Below are 24,718 nucleotides of genomic sequence, written 5' to 3' on the forward strand. Positions count from 1 at the left end.
GGGTGCAACAACTGCGTGACTTGGCAAAGTATTTGCAGTAACTCTTAAGAGAGCTGGCTCATTGATCTCCTCTTGGACGTTGCCATGCACGTGGAGAACAGGACGGTCTGCTGGGGCACGCTGCCCTTCTGGGGGACCGAGCAGAGCCGTTCCTGTAGCACATGTGCTAATGGCCTCACCGTTTCTCCTCATGCAGTACTCAAAGGAAAAATAGTGGAACTAGGCTTCAGAAGTCCGAGTAGCAAAAAACTCCCCCAAAAGTCACTGACACACAGTTGTCTAAGATGAAACATCTAAATATGTGGAGGGGAAAGGGTGATAGAGGAGCACATGCTTTCAGCAAGGTGATGTACAAATACGCATTATTATTACCGCAACTAAATACTAGTTCTACAACAGCAAGAAAACTGCCTTCTCCACCTCCCTCCTCTGGCAATGCTCTTTCTGAGGCTCCTTGCTAGCTAGCTCATTGCTTATTACCATATCCAGTTTCATCATCTGGCTTTCATTCAGAGACCCTACATAGTTCTACCTCAGTCTAACCTAAAACCAATGTTTTATCATCCAAATGACTCAGTAACATATTCCTAATATTGCTCCCGCCCTCCCATGCAATATTCCCTCAGTCCTGACCCACAAAGCCATTTTCCCTCCCCTCACTCCAGTGGCCCTGCCAAAGGGCTCACTTCGTCTGTGCTGCCCCCAGCAGGTTAAAAAATGAAACAAAACAAAACAAAGGCAAGGAAAGAATGCTAGTTTTGGGGTTTTTTTTTCCTGGAATTTTCCATGCTGAGACAATACCACTGCTGCTTAAAGAGGAGGTGGACTCCACTGGTGGAGATGAACTTGAGGTGAGCACAGACTTGAGGTGAACACCACTAGGCACAGTTGGCATAGTATGCCGTATCAGAGCCCGGTATTACATAAAATTACTATTTATGAAAAGACAGAAAACATACAGAGTCATAAAGTATTCTAGCAAGTTATTTATCTTTTAATTTTTATGCTGCATTTAAACGCAACCCATCACAAGTAAGAAGGCTGGCTGCATCAAAGCAGTTTATTTGCCAAAAGTAAACACATGCACAAAAAGGGATTATGATTACTGCCTGCGTGGTAAGAAGTCTTTGTAGTGTGATGAAAAGCAAAGGCGCACCATAAAGACTTGCTCTACCTCTTCTTCCAGTGAGTTTTGCTATCAAAATCAGCGAGAACATCACTTAATCCAACAGCAAAGATCTCACCTCTTGAATGCCCATCTACTACTTTATCCAGTAGATGAAGTCAGTAATCTAAATAGCTCAGAAACATTTTGCAGAGAGTTAATCATCTGACATTCTGGAATAGACAACATCCCAGCTACACTGCTGAAAATCTGGAGCCTTATCTTTTATGTTTCTGGGGTTTATTCGGTATTCACACCACTGTAGCCAAGACAAATTCTGCCTTTTGCATGAGTGAATTCGTTCCACCATGAGATTTACAGAGGATTTTTTCCCCTCAACTTTCAATGAATCTTGGTTCTAGCAGATGCACATCATTTGTAGTTATGTCACTTTTTAAATCTAAGGACTTCTATACTGTGCCTTGAAATATAAAAAAGACAAAGCTGATGAAAACCAGCACAAGCTGTGTGTGCCATTGCAATGAATATGATCTATCTTGACCTCTGATCAAGAACATTACAAGTTCTTCCTTTCTTCTCCCAAGAAGGAAAAACAATCTCAAAACATCCTTGCCAATTATTTTTGTGACCAGAAAGCATACATTTATGTATACAATGAATAACTATGAGCAAATAGCTTACTGCAGTGGGAACCAACATTGCTAGTGTCACTGAAAGTTCATGGTAATTCCAATGATCTCTCATAAAAATTCAGCTTCACACTTTGTCCTGTGCAGGACTTGCAGTTTGTATTTCATAGAAACAGTTTTATGAGAGTACGTCTTATGTTAAGAAGTTTGCATTCCCATATACTGTGACAGCTTAATAAAAAAAGTGAATTATTAATATTATGTGAATTTTGGTCTAACACTAAAGCACATTTATGAATTTGTCAAACTTCCCTCTGTGCCCGTGGATGCACACAGTCTCCTCCACGTTCACCAGCAGGGAGAACATTCCCACAGCTGATACTCGTTGCTGATCTAAAGACATATCAAGTCATTGAAAATGAAATATTCTTCCTTTATATAAAGCACAGGAAATAAATACTAGGGGCAATGAAATACAAAACAGTTAAATAACATGCATCATGGCTGCTATGCAAGTCTTCAGTCTAGAAGTTGTAGCAGGACTCTCTTGGCTGTGAGCTGGTAAGGGTGGCACAATGCATTGGCTTGGCAAATTCAGGCAACAAATTTCAGACACTGGATCATCCGAACAGACTAAGCCAGGGTTTTTCCTTTACTTGCTTTCTTGTTTTGGGGGCGGGGGGAGAAGGGGACTCAGAGGACAGAAAGTGTTTTTCAGCCTTTGTGAAAGGTCCATTCAGATTAATTTCCTGTATTTTCAAAAATACTTTTATCATTCATGTCCACAAAGATGATGTAAACACATACGTAATACAACTGAAGAAAACCCAGGGTAGTTTAAACAGAGCACTGTGTAGCGCTACAGATACTGGTATTTTAGATTGCAAGTGCAATTCCAGTGTTTGGATTAAGCACCTACATAAAGCGAGCACTAGGTTCACCATGGTGAAGGCTGGAGTCTTTGTTCAGCCAACAGGCGCAAGCACACGCAGTTAAGAGTTTTCTCTCTTACCCCAGTAAGTATCTCTGAACCTCGTTCCTGGGAGTGGAGAGGCAAATCTGTTCTCAAAGCTAACTGCTTGCTTGGCAGCTCTGCTGTCACTCGAGGGAGCTGCTTGAGATGGTTATGGTTTGTCAAACGGGCACTTGCCAAGGCTGGCAGAGACCTCCATCCCTCTGCACGATCACAAAAGAGCCATCAAAATAACAATTACAACTTATTATTGACTTGGCCTTGCCCCGAGCGGGGGGGCAGCGCAGGGCACGTCCTGCTGGCCGCTGCCAGCCCCCACGCAGCGGGACCCGCAGGCTGTGTGGTCTGCGGCAGTCGCTGCCGGGCTGCTCTCACACACGCTCGCGCCAGGAGCACGTCCCTCATCTTGCACTTCAGCTGGTGCCGCTGCCAGCATCCTACTCTTCCTCATGACACTAGTCAGAGCAGGATTTGGCCAGAAAAATGTCTTCTGGAGAAACCACCCTTCCTTCCAGTCCTCTCCTAGCTCAGACCAAGTATCAAGCGCTAAATAATGAGCTGTTTAGGAACTATTACTACTCAGAAGAACTCATTTTCTATTGTCTCTGGCTGAAGCAAGGCTCAGTTAGCGAATAAGCACCAAGAGAATTTTAAAAATGTACCTCATGTAATGATGTGAATACAGATTCCAATACAAAGAGCAATATGGTTTTTAACATTATTTTTATGCACAAGGTACTTAAAAGCACCAGCAAAAATAAGTTAGACAAAAAAATACTTTTTCTTGTTTGCATCATTTGAAGAGTAGCTTTCAGCCAGTAGGGTCTGCTATACCGAAGGAGGGAACATTTAGGCAAGCAAGGATATAGGTAGATGTTTCTGGATATCCTCTACCCTCTCTCACAGTCCACAGAAATGGCAACTGTAACTTGCACAGTCACAGAGAGAGCCTGAAAAGAAACTTTCCACAGCTATTTTGGAGGGTCGTACCTCAAACAGGATGAACCCACAAGTAGTTATGCACCCAACCCATGGATAATCACCTTGGTGTTTTAAATGAAACGTTAGATAGGTTGACTCCAACGTTTCAGATCACTTTTAGTTTTCATTAAATGTTCAGTGTAAGCTCATGCTGAATTTTAAGTGACTGAAAATTTATTCAATTACAAGGTTTGAATCCACTTTGGAAAGCATGCGAACACTTCAGATCCTATAGGTAAAGTACAGAACCAAATATACTGTATTTTGGTATAGAATGATTTCAGCTGAGCTAGCCTATATGAGAAATCACGCTAAAATCCTAAAAAGCTAAAATGATAAAGGTACAAAATAAACATAAAGGTTTTTATTTAAAGTACTATTAGTATGACATTAGTATTATATATTCTTATTCACTGTCAGTAACATTGGGAACTATTTACACATGAGATCTGTTCACCATTTTGGGCTACAAGAGAAACAGAACTAATAACACTCAGGTTAAAAAAATAGTCCTCCAGAGCCAATATAGGGGTTGGTGGAGCAGCTGGACTCTGTCTGGCCTTAGGAGCAATTGTGTGCCATTTTCTATCTTGATATATCTGTATCTTGATATTGGTGTATCAGTCTTTAAAACTAAAACACAGAAAATCCCAATCCAGAGATCATAAATCCACTAAGGAGCTTGCACACCTATATAAGCAGATATGTGACAACTTATTGAATGTATAAATGTATGCAAATAAAACATACATGTAATAAGCTAAGTAAGAAAAAAAATTTCTCCACTTCCAATTACTTGCGAAACAGCAACTAATCACAAAAACATGCATGCGAAGAACCGATTCTGGAAAAAACAGTCAACTGATACCACGGCATGTGTTTTGTAGAACAGGACTTTCTGAGAACACTGCAGAGGTGCTAAAGCAAATTGTTATAATGTCACTGCACAATGTGCTGTTGAGGTTTTATGGTCACACTGCGCCAATAGTCTCGGGAAGTTATTTTGCATTCTTACATAAACTTTTTTCCCCAATCCTGTTTTCCACAAAAAAGGGCTTTCAATAATGTACAATCTTCTGTTTATACACAGTACAGGAAAAACATGATAAACCCAAGAACACAATCTCTACTTTAAACATATTTTAAAACTAGATTTCTACAACTTCATGTAAACAAAAATAAGCTGTTAAACGCTCACCAAAAAAGAGCATAACCTTCCTGTAATTAAACGGCAGTGTTTTACACGGCACTTTTTTAAAATCATGAAAATAAAAAAAGTAAATAAATAAATCAATCCAGCAGACCCCTCCCAACTTGAGGCTTAACCTGCAAATTAATGTAACAGCAATAAAACCTATGCCAGCTGGAATCCTTTCTTTCTCTGGCTTTGGCATGAGCAGCAAGAGCAGGTATATGTTTGAAGAAAAACAAAGTAGGACATTTTCCACCCTTAGTCACAGGATGTTAATTGAACTCTGGCAAATGTTTAAAGATATTCTCAAAATGTTCAAGAAAGAATTAAAACCAGTTGGGGCTGAGAAAAAGAAACAATCCATCCTTCCTCCCCCCTCCTCTCCCCCCAAACATCTGTTCCAAACTTATACTCCAAAAACCACAGCGAAGAACAGTCATAATTAATGTTATTTTGGCTTTTTAGTTGCTAGGCCTGCATTCTGAGGTTAGAAATACAAAAATACAAGTTCGGGGCACTATTACTGTACTTAAGGACTCTCCTGATACATATAACAAAAAGGCAGTTTTTCTTTTCTTTTCCCCCTTTTTCATAAAAAAGAAGAAAAAAATAGAAATGGTATCAGGAAACAGTTTCATGTTTAAGATAAAGGATTACAATAAAAAGTACCTACATAAATGAACTACAGTTTATGAAGCTATGAAAATACATTTGAGACGTGTTTTATAACATTGGGTTAAACATGCTTTACAGCTGTACAAAAGCTATTCAGCCACTTACAGTACAGGCCATAAAACTGCTAATGCACACAGTCCTTACCCACCCCGACTGCCGTGCACTTTGCCTTTATCAGCACACAAACCCAGCAAGGATGCACTGAGCTATGACCAGGCTCCAATCCAAGGAACTGCTATCCCTGCGCAGGTAGCACTCACTACACGAGGAGCACTGCTGATTCCAGCAGGATTCAGCTATGTGGGGATTTCCAAGATGCTTCTGGGCTGGACCTTAGACCCTCACGTGTGAATGGGCTGAATCATACCAAAAGGATCCCGTGGCAGGCTGCCCATGGAGGACCAGGGTGCAGCAGAGCTGCAGAGACCCAGGGCAGCTCAGCGCTCTTTCAGCAGCTTCGGGCAGAGGGAATTTCATGCTTACGAGCCTCAGGAGGGTTACAAACCCCTGAGCAGCAACAAGGGAGGCAAGGGCAGATTCTCCACTTTAACGCACTGAAGGGTGGGAGGATTTATTTTGCATAAAAATATACTTAACACATCTCTCTACCTGCTTTTAAATGCTCTGACCATCTAGATTTAAGAAACTCCATCAGTATAATTTGAAAGATAGCCCTAATGACAATACTCAGAATTAGCAGTAAGGACTAAAATGCCTCTTGATTACTGAGCCAGAATCAAGGCTTTTGTCATCCTGCCTACACACAAAATCTACAAGAAAGATCTGTTCTGTTTTTTAATTAATCCTACTTCGTGTTTCTGAGAAAGAAATGCATTTTTAATACCCAAATATAAGAACACATTCAGTGGGGAGTCATGTCTCCTCTCTCTTTTTTAAAAACAAAGATTCTGATAAAATAAAATCTGCACTGGGCCTGGTATGCTGTCACAAACCTTCCTTTGAGGCTATCACTGTTTCAATCAGGTGTACAAAACATGTTAGCAGGTGTGAATTGTTTCAGATGATGTATCACTGGGCTGAAGTTGAAATTAAAGTACTTTTCAAGTTTTTATTTTCCATTGCTCCTTGGCTTCTTGTATCCTTTGGCATTAAGAGGCAGAAGTGCTGAGAAACTGCCGTGAATGATGCTGTCTGACTATATATGGAAAAACGTTACAAGAAGGAGCCTACATTGGCATGGACAAAGCACCAGAAGATGCTTCATCTTCAGCAAGAATTAGGGTGGTGTCTTTCACTTGCCAGGCCACATGCACTAAAAAGACAAGAGAATATGTAGTTTTGGGGTCAGCAAATGTTTCATAGCCTTTAGCTCACCTGGTAATACATGAGAGCTACAAAACACCCTGTTATTTCCCAGAATTTTACATCACTTTGATAATCATGTACTGGCTAACATCAACTCATAATACACCATTTCCCGTGTGAAATAAACCTCTCCGTGTTTTAAGTCATCAGGTGTGAAATGGTATGTTAGTCCTTGCCTTTTTCTACTTCTGATTTGCTTTGGCTACAGTGCAAGGAAAACTCAAACATTTGCTTAAGTTTCACCATCTTCAGCACACTGAAGTGCTGGCCTAAATAAGTATGCTTTTTTTTTCTGCTAGGCACTGTAAAAACTCCTTGAAAACCCTAACTGCTTTCAGTATGCAGACATATAGCACTAGTATAGCTAGAGCGATTTTTTTCAGTTCTTGAGGCACTACAATGGTACAAATAAATCCCCATTCATTCCCAATAAATTCAATCTTGCAGTATAGTATTTTATATATATACATATATATATGTGCATATACATAGGCATGATTTAAATAAGCACCTAAAAATTAATGTGTCCAACTACAGTTTCCAACTTTCTGAAAAACATTTGTGCTTTCAGTTAGTAATTTTCAAGGTAATTAGCAGATTACTTATAAAGCTAAATAGTTAAAAAAAAAAAAAAAAAAAAATCCTTCCACCAATTGGCCCTTGCAGTATAAACATACAAACATGAATGCTGTCATTGTTACCCAGAACCACTGAAGTTCCTTTTTGAGTGTCAAGCTATTCCTACATTAAACCAGTTATGCCACAAGCTGTGAAAGGCAGGCACAATGTGCTTTCTACAAAACGTATATTTTTTTACACATTTGGAGGAAGAAAGGTCCATGTACAGCGGGTGCGATTCTACCCAAAAAACCTATCACAAATTAACACAGAGATAATCTTTACTTTAAGCTTATTGTACATTTTCTGTTCTCGACCCTGTTAAAAACAGTTTGCCAGGTTAGACTACTACGATGGGGATTATAAAACAGTTCCTGTGCTTGGAAGTACTTTAAATCTACAAGCCATGTTTCTATTGCTGCTTTGTAGCTCAAAAACCAAAACTAGTGATGATTTTATGAGTTGCTATAGTCTAGACAACTTGGTTACTTTTCAATGAAATTGTTCCTTGGGGAGAGTACTGTGAAAATTCCCATACAATTAATTACAGGTACGTGCAGCTAAAATACAATTCTACAGCACAGTAGCTTTACAATTGCCTGGGCAATTTATGTCTGTATCAAACAAGAATGCTCTGAAGGGGCTGGGAAGACAAAGTACAACAAACAGGAGGTTACATGTAAAGCTACCTGTAGTGAGCCAGAGGAGATAAATAAGATGCAGTGTTACATTTTTGATGTGCCTTCTCCTCTGGCAAGATTCAGAGTTCTACTGGAAAGCACAAAATCTGAAAACTGAGTCAATCTTCCCAGAACATATTTTTATAGCAAACTAGGCTCAACACATTTTTACTGCCAAGTTAAAGAACAAATGAGAAATTTAACAGAATTGTAAGGGAAATGCACCCATCAAGCAGGAAAAGGAAGACAAACAGAAAATGCAGAGGGAAGCTATGAGAAGAATTATGATTAAAAAAAAAAAAAGCCTTCATGTATTTTCCCCTCACTGCACAGCCCTCCTTTCCCCCATCAGCTATTTTTACCTCAGTCTTACTTTCCTCTATATACACTTACAAATGGCCTTTCCGTACCCCAAAGCCACGGGACTTTGAAAGAACCGAGGTCACGCACTTGGGGCCCTATGCTCCTTGCAAACACTTAACCGACACTCCTGTCTCACCTGGTCCATCTCCACTGAAAGAGGTGGCCTTTGAGGAGTCCCAAACCCACTGTAAAACAAACCAGATAACTCCCGTAAGGCAAGTGGGTGCTGGGGTTTGCAGAGTCCTTAAAGACTCCAGTTTTGTCTAGGAGACAAAAAAAAGAACACTGTGGCCTCCCTTGTAAGAGAAATAGCCATCAAGCCTGGGCCAACTCTCATCCTTCTCTTAGGGTCCAGCCAAACTGCAAAGCAGGTACCCAGGTAATCACACAGCTACATTTCAATAAACGGCATGTAACAAAATGGTACAAAGGAGAAAACTTTATCTTTGAACTACTTTGGTAGTTCAAAGATAAAAATGAAATAACTTGAATAGAAAAGTTCTGCCTGTAAACACTTGTCCTGTTTAGATTTCATAGGCAAAATCTCTTTCCCCTTTCCCTTCTGCACACCTAATTCCACTTCCCCTTTTGACTCTTGACCCTCAGCAAAACCTTGGTGCTAGAGCCCCCTCCACGCTCCTACAGGATGTTATTGTTTATCTAGTTTATCTCCAGTGGTAAATATGAGAAACTAATCTGTCACTGGAAGTTACTTTTACATATTGCCATTGCTTTATGAGAATTCCATGAAAACTGATTAAGAAAACAGGAGCACCAAGAGTTACAGCAGTCTGCCAGTGGTCCCTCAGCAGAAGAGACCTCCCCCTGCTTTGGGACATCAAGGTTCAGATATTTCCATACAATCTAGGTGTATTTAGAAATCACTGAGCCACCAATTTGTGCAGGTTTGACTAAGATAATGTTCTTGGTCTTCATGATAATTTCAAGCTGTTTGATTTGAGGCTATAAGCTAGTAATTATTATTTGCCATGCAGTCACGCCCAAGATATGACAACAGCACTGTTGTGGTGCATGCAATACGAGAGCACCTTTGCTCTACAGATCCACCAAGCTTAAGTTTCAGTATGTTCTGGGAGTGTAATTGTTTTGGTTTGGTGTTGTCAGTGAGTAACCAATATAATATATACTCTTGCCTCTGTAAGGAACCCGGACAGCCACCTGACAGCAGATGACTGCTGGACAAAAGAGATCCATTTCTGAAGCACTTAGCCAAACACAGTGACGAGCACCTGAGCATTTTTCACTCTGGACTACTGGAAGAAAGAGCTGAATATGTATAAGGTTAAAGCCTGGCTCCCTAGAAGGGGAATGTGGCATCTAGCTCTGAAAAAACAACATCTTTTAGCTGTTGCTGGGAACAAATCCCACCTGTGCTAAGAAAACCCCTATAGGAAATAATTGCACTTTTACTTATTATTTTTCATTGTTATTGGAAACCTCCACTATAGGTTTATTCCTTAAGGCAGAAACTAGAAACTACCACAGATTTTACTTATTATTCATGCTCAGTCACGACCTCAGCGAAAAGCTCATGTTAAAATCTCACACCATGTCTAAGTACACACATATATTATAGTTAAGTCATATGTTGATCAACTGTTTTGCACAATGCCATTCATTATTTTTTTAATTATTATTTATGTATTTATTTTTTACAAGAACACCCATAAGGCTCTGTTAGACTAGGTGCCTCAGACTGCTAAATGCTGGGCAAACATATGTATATATTAATTAGCGTGCAGAATTAATATAGGCCCCCAAACCTGCAATTAGATGGAACCATTTTGGCTCCAATAATTATAAAGAAAGTTCTCTTTCATCATCTGCACAGAAATGTGAAATCCTGGCACCAGTGAAGTCCCTCAGAGGGAAGTTTTGCCACAGACCACAATACAGTTGCCTCAAGATACTTTATCATAGATTTTATCATACCTTGCAGGCCTGAAATATCGAATACATTCAGACAAACTTTCATTATGCTGGAGAACAGAATTTGGTCTTCATTTTGTGAAGTATGGCTCAGTTATTTGCCCATACTGTTTATACAAGAGTGGGTCTATATATCTAATTTTTAATAAAAACATAGCATACAAGTTCTTCAGTTTCTGAACAGGCAATTAAGCAAGTAGAAAGTTCTGTCAATCTGAACAACTAATGAGATGGTTCCTCAGACATCTGAAAGTGTGTTGTTTCAAGCTGCAGTAGAACTTGGTTGATTCGTGCTTTACTATGCTAGACACCCCATAAGTCAAACACACAAAAATGTAGCACTCAGCCCACTTCTCAGCAACAATTTAATACAAGAGCACTGGGATTTGATCTCATATTTCTACTTTTCATTATTTTTTCAATTACATCTGCATGATACTACACTACATTAACATAAGGTGTAATAATTAAACCTGAGCATTTACAATAACGCTAACACAGGTGAAGAGTTTTTGAAGTGAATGGCTAAGTTAGGCTTTTGTGCACACATAAATTCTTGAGCTTGCAACTCTGCAAGTGTAGAATACTTCATTCCAGTCTGACAAAACGCTTGTTATGTGCTCAAAGTCAGCCATTCACCTCCTCAGTGAGTATTAGGTGCTTAACATTAATCATGTGCTTAAATGCATGTGACCTGAATTTGTAGCATGATTTTCAGAAAGCCATCAACGTGTACTTGTTTCCACTGACTTGTCCTGACTCCCAAGTCTAATTTCAAGCACCTTTAAAATCTTAATCGAAGAATATTTTGCAGTGCACTATCCTTAAAAAAAGAGCAAGCTCTCTCTAGCTGTAGCAGTATTGAGCCAATCTGCATTGCCCAAAGAAAAAGCTGTTGCAGATTATAAAATGAATAGCGGATTTAATGGTTCACAGTCTACTCTGATTCAACCTAACGTGGAGTTCAGAAATGCCACCTGCTGACAGAAGCCAAAGAGATTCTGTATGTAGTAGTCTTGCTACAAATTCAGATTAATTTGGCTACGTATTAATAGCACATCCATAAATAAAAAAAGTTTGTGCACCTCACTCCTCCTCTCAGTCCTCAATTCGTTGTGGGGGGGACGGACCCTGTTATTTTACATTTCTACTGTCCACTTTAAACTTACAAAGTAGCTTAGGTGAGCAGATCTCTTTTTTTGCTGGATTCTGTTCAATGTGCTGTTATAGCACTCTGCATAACAGCTGTCTGTGCCATATGATTACTTCATTGTTGAAAGCATAACATATGGAAACTGTACTGAAATGTTAGCTGCTTTGATACCTATGAAGAGGAATGAGCTTTTGCATTACAACAAGACAACACATTTTTTAAACAACTTAAAGTAACAAAAATTAAACACACATTTAGAATCTAAACCATATTAGTTTCCAGCATGCCTGTTACTCTGTTGTGATGCCCAATTCCCAACGGCTGGTTACTACTGTGTTTTTGATTGCTATCACCAGCAAACAACAGGTGGTTTTCTTTCAACTTTTGCATTCTTGGAAAAGAAAAGGGAATAGATTCATGAGGAGGCCCTTGGGATTCCTTCATGAGTTATCCATGAAGACAAATGCTATGCAGCAGAATTATAGGAACGGTATCTCATGTCATTGAGATAACATTACTTGAGATAACAAGGTTTATTGGGAAAACTCATGAACTGCCACACATTGCTTTTCTTCCCAAAATCAAAGCTCCCACAGCAGACAAGTCCTTCATGGACCAGAAGCAAGGTGGATCCTTACAGATTCATTTTGGAGTCCCAACTGCCTTTGGCAGGAGGAGAAAGAAGATCTTTAGTTGTAATATGCAGTCTTTCCTCCCCTGTAAATTAGTCACCCATAGAGGGAACAATGAAGCTCTAAATTATTTCATCAGTAGCAAGAACACTCATTAACACAAGAAGGAAGCTGTGATTTTTTCATCACTGTTTTGCCAGTAGTTGCATTTGAATCCTGAACAAAATCCAGCTGAATAAGAGAAAAGATTAATAGTCTAAGTTGTAACAGTCTATTAATTGTATTGAATAAAAGTTTATATATACACTATTTTAATCTTAGAAGATATTCCCTGGTCATGTAAATGGGACATGACTCTCTTTAATTTAGTTTGTTAACTAAACCTACAATAAACATAAACATATTTAAAATCATTTGAATATTTAAGAATGCAGTCATACTAGGTATCAGAAGTACTTCTAATTACACCAGGCTCTGAAAATACACACTAGGTGAAGCTGATTTTTTTTGATTGAAAATATATTGATTTTCACTTTCTGTCTTTAAATCACATATTATATAAAGTCACGGTTCACCACTAGTATGATTTATTAGAAGAAAATTGGCCCGTTTCACATGATGTTCGAACTGGCTGAAACAGTGAGTGCAGCTTTAGGATTACTGACACAGCTACAAAGCGGTCTTGATTTCAGTTTAAGAATATGCTCTATATATCTAAAAAACTACTCAGTTACTATAGATCTACTAAATCATCATTCAAATAGTATCCTCAGATGTAAATGTAATGGTTCTACATCAATAGTACTAACTTGAAAGCCTCAGTCATATTTTTTTTTAAAGTCTTAAAATAGTGCTGTACTGAATTTTTAGATATATTTGATTACAATATCGCTGTTTAGATCTTATATTCCCTTAAGGTTAAGGCCAATCTTACAAAGTATTTTTTACTCTAAATTAAAATTAATTATTACTTTCATGTTTTACTAGAAAGAAAAAAAAAAGATATTGAAAAGTTAGGTATTTTCTGTGGGTAGAAAATGGGGTCACTTCTGTAAATATTGAGATTAGGCTAGTGGAAATTTCAAGGAAGTTTGCCATATTAAGGAAAGGTAAAATCTCTCAAATGCAGTCAATCAAAAATGACTGCACAAATGACTCCCCAGAAAGGCATTTATCCTAATTAATAAGATAAACCAACAGTTAGTCACCTACTTAAATGACAGCTGCAAATCAAAATGGGACTTGCCAATTCTCTCATGGGGTCAGCTATGACCACCCATGAAAACTTCACTCTTTCATTTCCTTTACAAGTGGAAGGACTGACAGACGGCTGCAGCTATTCCAGCCAACCATAGCATCCTCAATGCTTGCTGCCAGGACTGGCTGCCATCCGCTGCCCAACACGATCACGCAGTAAATAGGTCTATAAACCTATTAAACCAGCATAAATGTTATAACTTGTAATCTATTAAAATCAAAATAAACAGGAAAGGAGGTCTGACAGCCAGTTTCTTCAGAGCAAAATGTAATGCTAATTATGAGGTTTTCAAATATTCCAGCTTTTTTTTGGGGGTGGGCAGGACTTAGGGTTGAGCCATTAAAAAGCCAGTTGGTAGTATTAAACTCTTGCTTTAGGATTTATAAGAAGGCCAAAAATTCACTCCAGGCCGAAATTTACTATCCCAGGCCTGGAATTGTTTAAAACAACAACAACAACAAAGTTGTCATAAATATGGAAGAAAAAACAAACACAAAACAGTGGTTTCAAATGATTTTTGGCACTCCTTCAATGCAAAAGTGGCTTTTTTTTTTTTAACTCTGAGACTCATTACTATGAATTACTTTTGTAACTAAAATTGGGACCAGGTTATTTTAATAATGAATTACCAATAAGTTACTATCACTGAATCTTTTTTAAAGCTTTTCAGTATGAAGAGATATCATAATTTTCAAAGGAATATCAGTGCTCTGACTTACACTCAAAAGCCAGGAAAAGTTAGGGGTGGAAATTCCATCTGTGAGCCACACAGATGTATGAAAACATTTAAAAAATTAACAGCGTATGTTAAAGATGCAATGTCAGCCCCATTTTTATCCATAACTAGACTTCATTAGTTTTGTGGGTTTAAAATTGACATTTAAAAATAAAGGCAACATAAGTTTTTGTGACTTAATTGAGCGCTCCTTAAATAAAGAGATATTTCAACGGTTGCAGACTGTTAACGTCTTTCCAAAATAAGCTATGTGCTGGTGCTACTTAGCTATATTTCCCTATCACCCTAAGGAGTGTCTATTGCTGATGGAAGCCATTTCTTTTGCTAAATCCCGCCTGCGAACTCTAACAAGAGCATTTAAGCCCACTAAACAAAGTCTCCCGGGAAACACTATTGTTAAAACAAAAACTGGAACAAATTCTTAAAGTGAACTTTCTGCAATCATTAGAGGATGCAGGTTAAGAAGAAGAGAAAACTTGTTATAGGAGAGGGAACAAAAAGCCAAATGTAAGCAGAGAGCACATGCCAGTCACCCCTGAGGGAACAGAGGGGAGGTATAGAAAATTAACTGCTGCGTTTCTACTCCCCACCAAAACCACAAACGGGTGGTTTCAGGGGACTAACACATACAGAGTCTGCAGATAAATACATGTCTACCTCATTACCTGAGAAGAGCCTTAAAGAGCACACTTCTTTGCTGCATATTTCTGCTTCTACATGAATAATCTCATTTACGCAGAAGGTGGTGCTATACATAGGCATGCAACATTTGCATCATGTATGTGTGTCAGCTTGGAAGCTGCTCAGCTCTGTCTGCGACTTTGGCCCGTAGTCTTTTGGCACGGATTTTTACTGTGAAACTTAACAAACATTCTCTGCAGCCAAACCACCTTGAACTGTTTCTTATCAAATTTCACAAGCTCAGTGGGTTTGAGTCTGGTCAATACATGGATAAGAGATCATTATATGAAATTCCGCTTTGCTGTAAAATGACAACAGTAGCTTAACAGCATCAGGAAATGGCGGGACTTAGCTGTAAGGACATGCACAGAGGTGACTGGGATTCAGGCAGCTGCTGGCTTCACCCAAGATGAGGCTACCACACCTAGCAAAGCCAAGACAAGCAGCATACCTCAAATGAGGACACTAGATGGAAAATGCAACCTAAAAGATTAGTGAGGTTCCTGCTTTCTACCTCAAACAGGAATGGCAAACAGCCATATGTAAGTGTATAACAAACACTTAACATCAACCCAGATGATGCCCTTTCAGGCAACCTAAGGAAAAACAGCCTCTTTATTTTCTGAAGTTACCACAGTATACGTTTACCTGTATTCAAAGACGAGTTAACAAGAGTTTGCTCGGAGTACAAATCAAACAGGATCGCACAGAAGGAATACAGCAATATTCTTCATTCTCAGTGGATGTAGTGGAGGGTATGCCTGTAGGGCTTGAAAGTTGTGTAGGCACTGCGAGGCTGAAATGCAGGACGATTTACATGCTCTAAATTGTTTCCCTGAAACAGATCTTGCCTAACTATCCTTGGTTTTATCACCTTGCTAGTCAACTACCATATATACTTGCACTTGAGGGATAAAGATTCACATCGGCCAATAACAGACATGTGAGCTGCCTATGTAAAATCAGTCTGCTGGCCTTCCTGGGCTCCCTCTGCAGGCACTGCACCAACACAAAGAGAAACTCAGCCGTGGCAGGACTCAAAGCACCTCATCTACGCAAGTTATAGCCATCATGGAGAACAAAATCCTACGCCAAGCAAATGCTGTGAAAAATTCTGTAGTTATCAGAAAAATCTCAATGCTTATTTTAGGTCCAGAAAAACTTTTAATATGACAAAAATGGAAATTCTGGGGTGAGACTGCTGAAATGCAACTCAGTTGATAGTTAATAATAATAATAATAAAAATCTTCAAGAAAGAATATATAGTTTTTGCTACCAGGCTATTACAAACCCTAACCTTGGAACAGGGCTCCAATGGGGAACTTGGAACAGAGGGTGCAGAAAGTGGAAGCTGGTATTATTTATAACCTGGCAGGCAGGACTCCCAGAAACTCAGTTAGCCAAAACAAGCTGATTCTCCTAGCTACAGGTAAAACAACATTCTGAGTAACTTTAAAAGTTTGAAAAATATATAAATAATAAAACCAAAAGTATTTCAGTAGAGAGATACTGGCTTTTTTTCTTTAGTATTTGATGAACATTTTTCAAAGAGTACATCGCTACCCAGTGTTCCTGATAGATGTGCAAAGTTATACTACCTGACCACATCATGAATTAGCCTTCCATGGAGGAGCTGTACAAAAAGTAAAACAAAAGAAAGCAGAAATTCCTTGACATCTGTAGGATGTCAAGGAAATGAATCAGTTTGTTTCAAATAGGAGATAATTAAGAAAATCTTACTTCTAAAATTTTCTGTATTACGTTAGGACTTTATCATTTAGCTGTTCTCAACGTGCTTCCCTTTTTCATATCCAGGGACACACTGAACAACCAATTCATTTCAGAACTTCCAGACAGAGCGTCGCAAGGACCGCTACAACTTTTCCATTTAATCATTAATACTAAAACATTAAATAGCTTATATAAAGCACATGGCATAGCAGTTTATCAAAGCAGGAATGATCACGTGATTTCCTATTAAGAAGAATATGTTGAGCCTATTTATTACAGAACAGAATAGATGTATTATATGCATTTCGCTTTTTAGAAGGAAATACTGGTATTTAATCTGAAGTGTATCAGAATTATCTGACAAGATCTCTACCTAATGTAAACCAGACTGACTTGGGCCAAGAGATCTGGTTCAGCACAGCAAGCAATTTTCGGTTTCTCTAATCAGTGCAAAAAAATTCCCAGGAATTTTATACCTAGAAAAACCACTGGAATACTTGTTTTTGAAGAAAACACAGATCACTTTTTTCATACATTACTTTTTTTGAACATAGTTTTCTAATGAAAGTCACGTCTACATGATGACAGCAGCTGAACATTACTCCCTGTCCACTCATTTATGTACAAACTAAAGAAAAAAAGGAAAGGGGCAGGGAGAAAGATCCCAACCACTTTTACTTGTATCTTAAACTGGCACTGTACCATGTGCAGAGCTCTCCTACTGATACAGCAGGGGTCTCTTACACATTTGGCATTTCTGGTAAGGTTAGTTTCTTCGTGTAATAATTTCAGCTGCAATTTTTAAAGTCACTGTCCTTCTCTGCTTTAGCAAAGAGTTTGGAAACAAATGCCCAAAGAGATTTTAGAGACTGAAGACCAAATGCAAATAAAAGAGCCCAAAGCTTTTCTGTTTTATTTTTAGGGGTTCTTCTACCCAATGCCTCAGTATGTCCATTGTTCTCCAAAGGCCATGTAGCAAAATCACTAGTTTATTTGGGATAACCCAAACAGTAGGTGCTTACCTGTAGGAGTACTACTGCGAAACGAAGAGGAGGGAGTGATTGGAGGGGTGACTGGAGGAGTAAGGCTTCCACTGCTGTGGCGAGGTGGAGTAGATACATTCCCACGGGACACTGTGCTTGACAAAGTCAAAGAGAGTTTCGGCTGAATCTTTTTCTTCAAAGACTCCTGCTCACGTCGAGCTGCATCAGTCATAAATCTAGAACAAGGGCAATCATGAGGATGAGAGGCTTGAAACACTGTCCGCAAGCAAGCTTTAGGTAAAGATAAAGTAAGTATTTTTTTCCCTCAGTGGCCAAATGGAGCTTCAAACTCAGCCATGCAAGTTCCTCTGCAACACACAGATTTCAAGAATACAAACTTTTCCATCAACAGCTTTATTCCCGTGTTCAAGATCTTGGCCATTTGCTTCTGATTTCGATAGAACTTACATTAGACATTTGCATCATGTGCAAACACTCAAGTTTTTTTAAACTCCAATCAGAGATCAGCATTGCACACAATATTATAATAACTATACTCAATCCTTTACAATAACTACACTCAATCCTTCTGTGAAAAAGTAGCCAAGTAGCTACAACGCAGAAAAATGTTAGGGGCAAATGTATGGAATCTGAAGGTCAAAGGGATAGTATGAACTAGATTGTGTAGATACATCATTTCCAACTTAGGATAATCACATCCTTTTTCTAAAGGTTTTAGACAATGTTGCCTGACATAAAAGATGTCCAATTAAATTGCAATTCCTCAAACCGGAGTTCCCAGCTCTTGAAAACCAAATGAGGTCTCTCTGTAGAGCTTTGGTACATGCTGCTGAAGGCCTAATGCAATTCAAAGTTTATCTCTGTAGGATGCTGAGAGCAAATTCCACCAGCATGATGCAAGGTGTGCACTGGTAGTGCGGTAATTCCAGAAGTGCAACTTTCTGCATGGGATCTCTCACGTGGAATAAAAATAGCTTGTTTCACTTTTATTCGGATTCCTTCCAAAAAAGAACAATTGAAGTGAAAAAGACAACTTTTATTCCAAATGCCTACACAGTTACACCAGAACACCTGATACTGCATTATGACATTCAAAGCATCACTGCTGGCACCTGTATTGACCCTCACGTGAAAGGACTGGGGTTCCCCCACAATGGGATCTCTGCAACTCAGACTTCATGCACTTAGCATTCAAGCAATATTTTAATCCTTTGTCTTTCCCCTCCACTGCATAAGGAGCCATCTTGAAGGATTCCTAAGAAGACAGGCTAAAGTAAATCACCTTGTCCACACAGCCCTCTGTCCTTCAATGCTTAAGTACAAACTACGCCTGTCAGTAAACAAAACAATACGCGCTAGCATGTGATACAGAATAAGAAGTTAAGTTACACCCAGACATTCGTCTGACCAGGTTAGACAGAGTAAACCAGGTTTTAGCCAAGACACAAGCTTTACATAATGAGCTCTTGCGAACCCTGGCAAACCATGAAGGGCGCATTCAGAGAGGTGAGAACACGGTGCAGCCGGTACGCTGCTCTACCAGCTGTCACCCAGAAACTCACATTTGCAATCCAGTAAGGAAACAGAATGGCAAAAATTACCAGCAATTATTTGTACTGGACTAAGCGAGGGTGACCTGGCTTTCTTTCAATAGTCATACTCTCCTCAGAGGAGCCTAGGAAAAAGAACAAGTCTGTGGAGGAAATAATGAAGATGCTGAATTGTTGTATTTGGTGTAGGTAGCAAGGTTTTGGTAGTGGAGGGGGCTGCAGGGCGAGAAGAGGTCAGGGTCTACCTCATGGCAGTCACAGCTGATTTCAGCAAGCTCCACAATGGACCCACCACATGACACAGCTGAGCCTATCAGTGAAGCTGGTGGCACCTCAATGAAAATGTATTTAAGGAGGGGTAGAAAATGCTCGAGGGAGAGAGGAGGAGGGAACAGAGGAGGAAAGCAACAGCAGGAATGAGAGAATAACAAGGTCAGAGGAGTAGGAGGTGCTGCATGGTGGAGAGCAGGTACGCCCCTGGAGGCACTGCAGCCTGTGGGTGACCAACATCAGAGCACAGGACAAGCGTGACAAACAAAGGGTGGCAGAGAGAAACCGCTACAACCTGACCCCAACCCCTGCACCACTTGTTGCCTCACCAAGGGGACTGAGTGTGGCCTGCAGTGGTAGCAGGGGAGGAGAGATATCTGGGGTGAAGTGAGCCTGGGAGTGAAGGTGAGCCTGGGAAAGGGGGAGGAAAGGCGGGTTTTTCCCCCCCTGAGTGTTTTAGGGTTTTTCTTTTGTTTCTCAATAACCAATACCTGAATCAGTAATTAAATATTTATGCTAGTTGGAAATAAATTAAGTTAAATTCCCCCAGTCGAGTCTGTTTTGCCTGTGACAGTACTTGGTGTAAGTGACTCCCCTTATTTCAGCCCATGAGTTTTCTCGCTCCTGCTCCTCCTATTTTCTCCCCCATCCTGCTGGGGTCGGGGATGTGGGGGTGAGCGAGCAGGCGGCTACATGTGTACTTGTCTGCTAGCTGGGGACAACCCATCGCTCTACTGAATTTCTTGGCATGTGACAACTATATTTGCTATGTGACCAAACTGCCTGTCATGTGACTTGACATTCCTTATCATATGAGAAAACATGGAAGCAATCCCTGATGTACATCCAGAATCCCATAGAGGACTGGGAGATCCACCTTTAGCTCCCGAGGAAGAGCAGCAGACCTTGAGGAGAGGGAGGCAGAGGGAATACTGTTACACCAGTTATCTGGTTCACAGTTTATATCCTTCCATTGTATGAAGGATCAGGCCACAGGCTGGCTGGACAAACTAATTCTGCAGACTGTAGTACCACAACAGTTGTACTGAACACGACCATCAGGGCACATTGGGTCTCACAGCAATACATATATCTGCCACAGCATCTGCAACATCGTGCTGTAGGACAGTCCAGTTTCTTCTGGACCTCAACCAACAGTTTAAATTAATATGAATCACTATATTCGTTTAGGCTCCATAGAAACCCAACGTTTTGTGACTGCTTGCAACACATGGGCTGTTTGGGTGGAAGCTAGGTAGATTCTGCTGGCTGTGAGTCCCAGACCTCACTGCACTTATGGAGAGACCTCTGAGAAAAAACAGCTCTTGTGGAACAGTATGGGGTGCATGGGGAAGGGAGAAAGAAAAAAATGGGGTTTTAGGCAGCTGTGCAAAATATGAAAGAAAAATTTGGCCTAAATAAAAAAAAACCCAGCTTTTTTTCCAAAAGAGATGTGTACTTTAACACAGCCTCAAAACACTGTGGCATAAAATTTTAAGTACTGTTAAGAGCAATAAAGATGTATCCTGTCCATCCGTACCATGAAGGCATTAATAAGTAGATCTTTGCCATGATAGCTTATCTTCTTTGAACAGAGACAATACATCATGTCAAACCTAGATATGGCGTTTTTATGAAGTTAATATTTAAAAAGCAGATATCCATAGTAACAGTTCAGTTTTAAATTTCTCTTCTCTAAACAAGGGTGCAGATATTATTGACAAAACAGTCCCCAAATAGAAGTCTAAATTTCATTCAAGAAAAAAAAGAAGTGAAAGGATTTTAATAAAATGGGCATTCAGTACACATTTGCTTTCCTCTAACTAGGAAATGTCTAATTCACTATTTTTGGAATTTATACTATGATGTATGCTGGCTTCTGGATGGGAAGCCTTATTCCTTAAGAAAATGTTATGGCAACATTATAAACCCTTGAAAACTTGGAAGATAACCTCAAGTGTGAGATATTAAAAGCAGCAGCATGAACACTGCTATTTAATAAACTCAGCCACAAATAACAATGTTAAAATAATACTGAGGTATAACCAGTCTGGTTGAAGTCCATAAAAATCAGGAAAATGTGAAGTTATAGCTGAAACTTCTCCCTGTCCTGTTAACTTGCTCCCATTTGGGCTAAGCATGTTGGGTATATTCCAAAACGTAATTTGTTGTCTACACTGTGAACCTGAGAGAAATGGAAGGCAGAGTCTGTTGAGAAGTTCAGCTCCTGATATCTCAAGTATGCAGTTAACCTTTTCAGATCCAAATAGTCCCATACATGTTTGCTGAATCACTGGCAGTGCTATGGTTTTGAAAAGGAAACTTATCTAAATGGATTAAAATAAAACATTTTTCAGTATTTTAATTGAAATGCAGTATTATACTTGTGCCTAACTGTGGTGGTGTTCTTCAAAGCTTACAATATAAGCATTTTAATGATGGGTATAGAAATGACATTTCCAACTAAGGCTTTAATTTTCATGTTGAAAGTACATTATGGTTGCAATATCAAGTGCTCAGAAATGAAACATGCTGAAATTAAGGTTGAATACTGGTCTCTACATCACATGATTGCACACAATTTTCCCTGCCTCATTTAAATGCACAAGATGTGTGGGAAACAGAAAATGAACTGTAACTAACAAAGGCTGCTGTATGACCACTTAGGTTAAATCCCATCTCCTTGCTTAACAGTTTCTCTCACCATCTTCAGATTCATCTCCTTGCTGAGCAAATCTACCTCTGCTATTTTCAACTCTTATTCTTGACTCCATAACCCTGCCCCTCTAGTTCCACCACTACACAGATTTTAGTCATCTTCTCTGTTGCATAGGATTTTGTTTACAGCTCATAAGCCTCTCTCTCCAAATCCAATATACCATGTAGGTGCAGTGGAACAAGGAGAATCATTCAGTTCCCAGCCATTCATTGACAAGCATGGGGTTTGTGTGCTTGCTTGCAGATGGTTCATAACATCAGGGAGGAGCCCATTCCTTAGAAAGAAATCTCTTCTAGCCCCGTTTTTCCTTTCCTTGCCCTTTCACCTTCCTAATAATTGAACTCCCTGCTCTAAAACACATAGGTGCAATGATTTCTGAATCAAGTGCTTGCAGCAACTTTAATAAACAAGAGCAAAATATAGTATTTCCCCCTCCTCTCATTCCCTGGAATGGTTCAAGTATTTTTATTGAAACTTTCCCAAGAAATTCAGCCTGAAGGAGACACCCAGCATGGAAAATTTCAGCCCAAACAGCTGAATGTTGGCAACATAATAAGCAACTGAAGCAGTCTTATAATGGAAAGTGTTGCACAACCTTCCATATAGGTGGCAATATAACACAAACAGCGTTAGCTGTTGTTACCAACATAAAAAGTCACAAAAAAAGCAGAGGCAATGGCAATGTTCAAATTAAAAAAACCCTTTTCAAATCAAACCTTTGCAATGTTTATAAGTCCCGTTGCCCCCAAAAGCTTTGGAATCAAGAATGAACAGAAGCAGAACACACTCTCCCAGAAATTTCCTTGAGCTATTAGTATGTATCAACGGTTTCAGGATCATGCCCCAATATGACTCACATGATGATGTCAGAGTTAGTTTATCATAAAACTCTTACTACACACAATTCTAAGACAGTTTAAGAGCTCTGTACTCATACACCCAGACTGAGGGTAAGGGTAGTTATAAAAGTGAGTTGCAAACAAACTCAGAATTTTTACCTGAGATCTCACTTGAAAGGGAAAAAACCAAACAGATTGTCCTTCAGAATATATCTTCTTAATGGTCATAAGGGTATGGAAGCACCCTTTCCTCCTCTTCCTCACTGTTACAGCTTGCTGATGCAAGAAGTTAGCCCTGCTTGGACTAGATCTGTTTCTATGACCACAGACACTCACACAGACAGTGAAAAAGGTGCATCACATCTACCTTGTGGGATCCGAATATTAATTTGCTACATTTGGTGTCTTCATGATCTAGTCTCGAAAACATATGCGAACATGGAGGAGATGATGCAATCACAAGTCTATTATTCTCCAGTTACTGCACAGGCACACTGGAGAGGGAGAGGATTATTCGGAGCTTGCAAAACAAGCAAATTACACTGTGGAGATGCTCAAGCCCAGGACTGCTCCACAACACTGTCCAGTTGCACACCGGTTTAAAAAAAATGACAGCACTACCTGACAATAACATATATACCTTGTCCTGTGCCTCACCACTGACAAGCTGCACTAAACCACAATGGGAAAAGGTAGCAGAACAGAATTAGTTCTGACCTTTTCTCATTATCACAGAGAAAATTATGGAAAAACATTGATAGTAACAGTCAGCTCATATTCATGTTTGCCTAATTTGGCTAACCTGTACTGGGAAAAGCCTGTCACCTTTCTCAGAACGTGAGAAATCATGCTGCTGAGCTTTCACCACGTGTATTTCAGCAGACTGCTCCTGAACCCAACACTTGGTCAACTACAAGATTGATTGGAAAGAGGAGAAAAAAAATCCATGCTGCTTTATAGCAGACTTGTGCTACCTTCTGGTTGTATTATCTTTAGATCAAAAGTGGTCAAACTTACTTGACAGATGGGGCACACGCTAGCTTAACCACATACTGAAAGCCCCACATTAATTCTTCCGCTACTCTTTACACCTATCAGAGCAATGTGCTGGTTGTATCTGCTTTTCCCCTCAATCTTTTCCCACTTTTGTCTCAAGATGTTTCTCATCTCAAGATGTCTTCCCACTTTTGTCTCAAGATGCAATTCTTTGTCAGTGCTGTACCAAGACACATAAGGAGGTGTGGATGGTAATTTTAGCTCCCAGTCTTCCTCATCACATTAGCAGTGTTTAGGGGAAAAAAAGGCTAGGATGCGAAGCACCTCTAGTTGCACAGTATTTTAAAACTTCAGGAGACATCTACTTTGAAGAGGGATTAGGAGGATCCACTTCTCAAGGCAGGACCCCATTTCAGTAGGGTGGAATTCTGTGGACCCTGAAATGCACTAGTGAACCCCTTAGTCAAGAACTGTCCTCCATACCCTTTGCTGCCTTTACAAGCAAAGACAAAGCAACGTGGTTTGGTTTAGCTAATGCTAGGAAGAGGAGACAACTGTTAAGTTGAACTATTATTGGGTTAAGGAGAAATCTGGTGAAATCTAAACAGCGAGAGCTCAGCAGTAGGCTGTCTTGT

General features: G+C 39.6%; 1 protein-coding gene across 1 annotated transcript in view; it reads right to left on the reverse strand.

Annotated features, from left to right (window-relative positions):
• Positions 1 to 24,718, reverse strand: part of JAZF1 (JAZF zinc finger 1) — a 200,281-nt gene that overhangs the window by 11,834 nt on the left and 163,729 nt on the right. Inside the window, exon 3 of the mRNA XM_075493093.1 lies at positions 17,728 to 17,924. Within this exon, the coding sequence (XP_075349208.1) occupies positions 17,728 to 17,924 (197 nt within the window). The remainder of the gene's footprint in view (positions 1 to 17,727; positions 17,925 to 24,718) is intronic.

The sequence above is a fragment of the Mycteria americana genome, chromosome 2, assembly GCF_035582795.1.
Source record: "Mycteria americana isolate JAX WOST 10 ecotype Jacksonville Zoo and Gardens chromosome 2, USCA_MyAme_1.0, whole genome shotgun sequence".
Classification (NCBI taxonomy): domain Eukaryota; kingdom Metazoa; phylum Chordata; class Aves; order Ciconiiformes; family Ciconiidae; genus Mycteria; species Mycteria americana.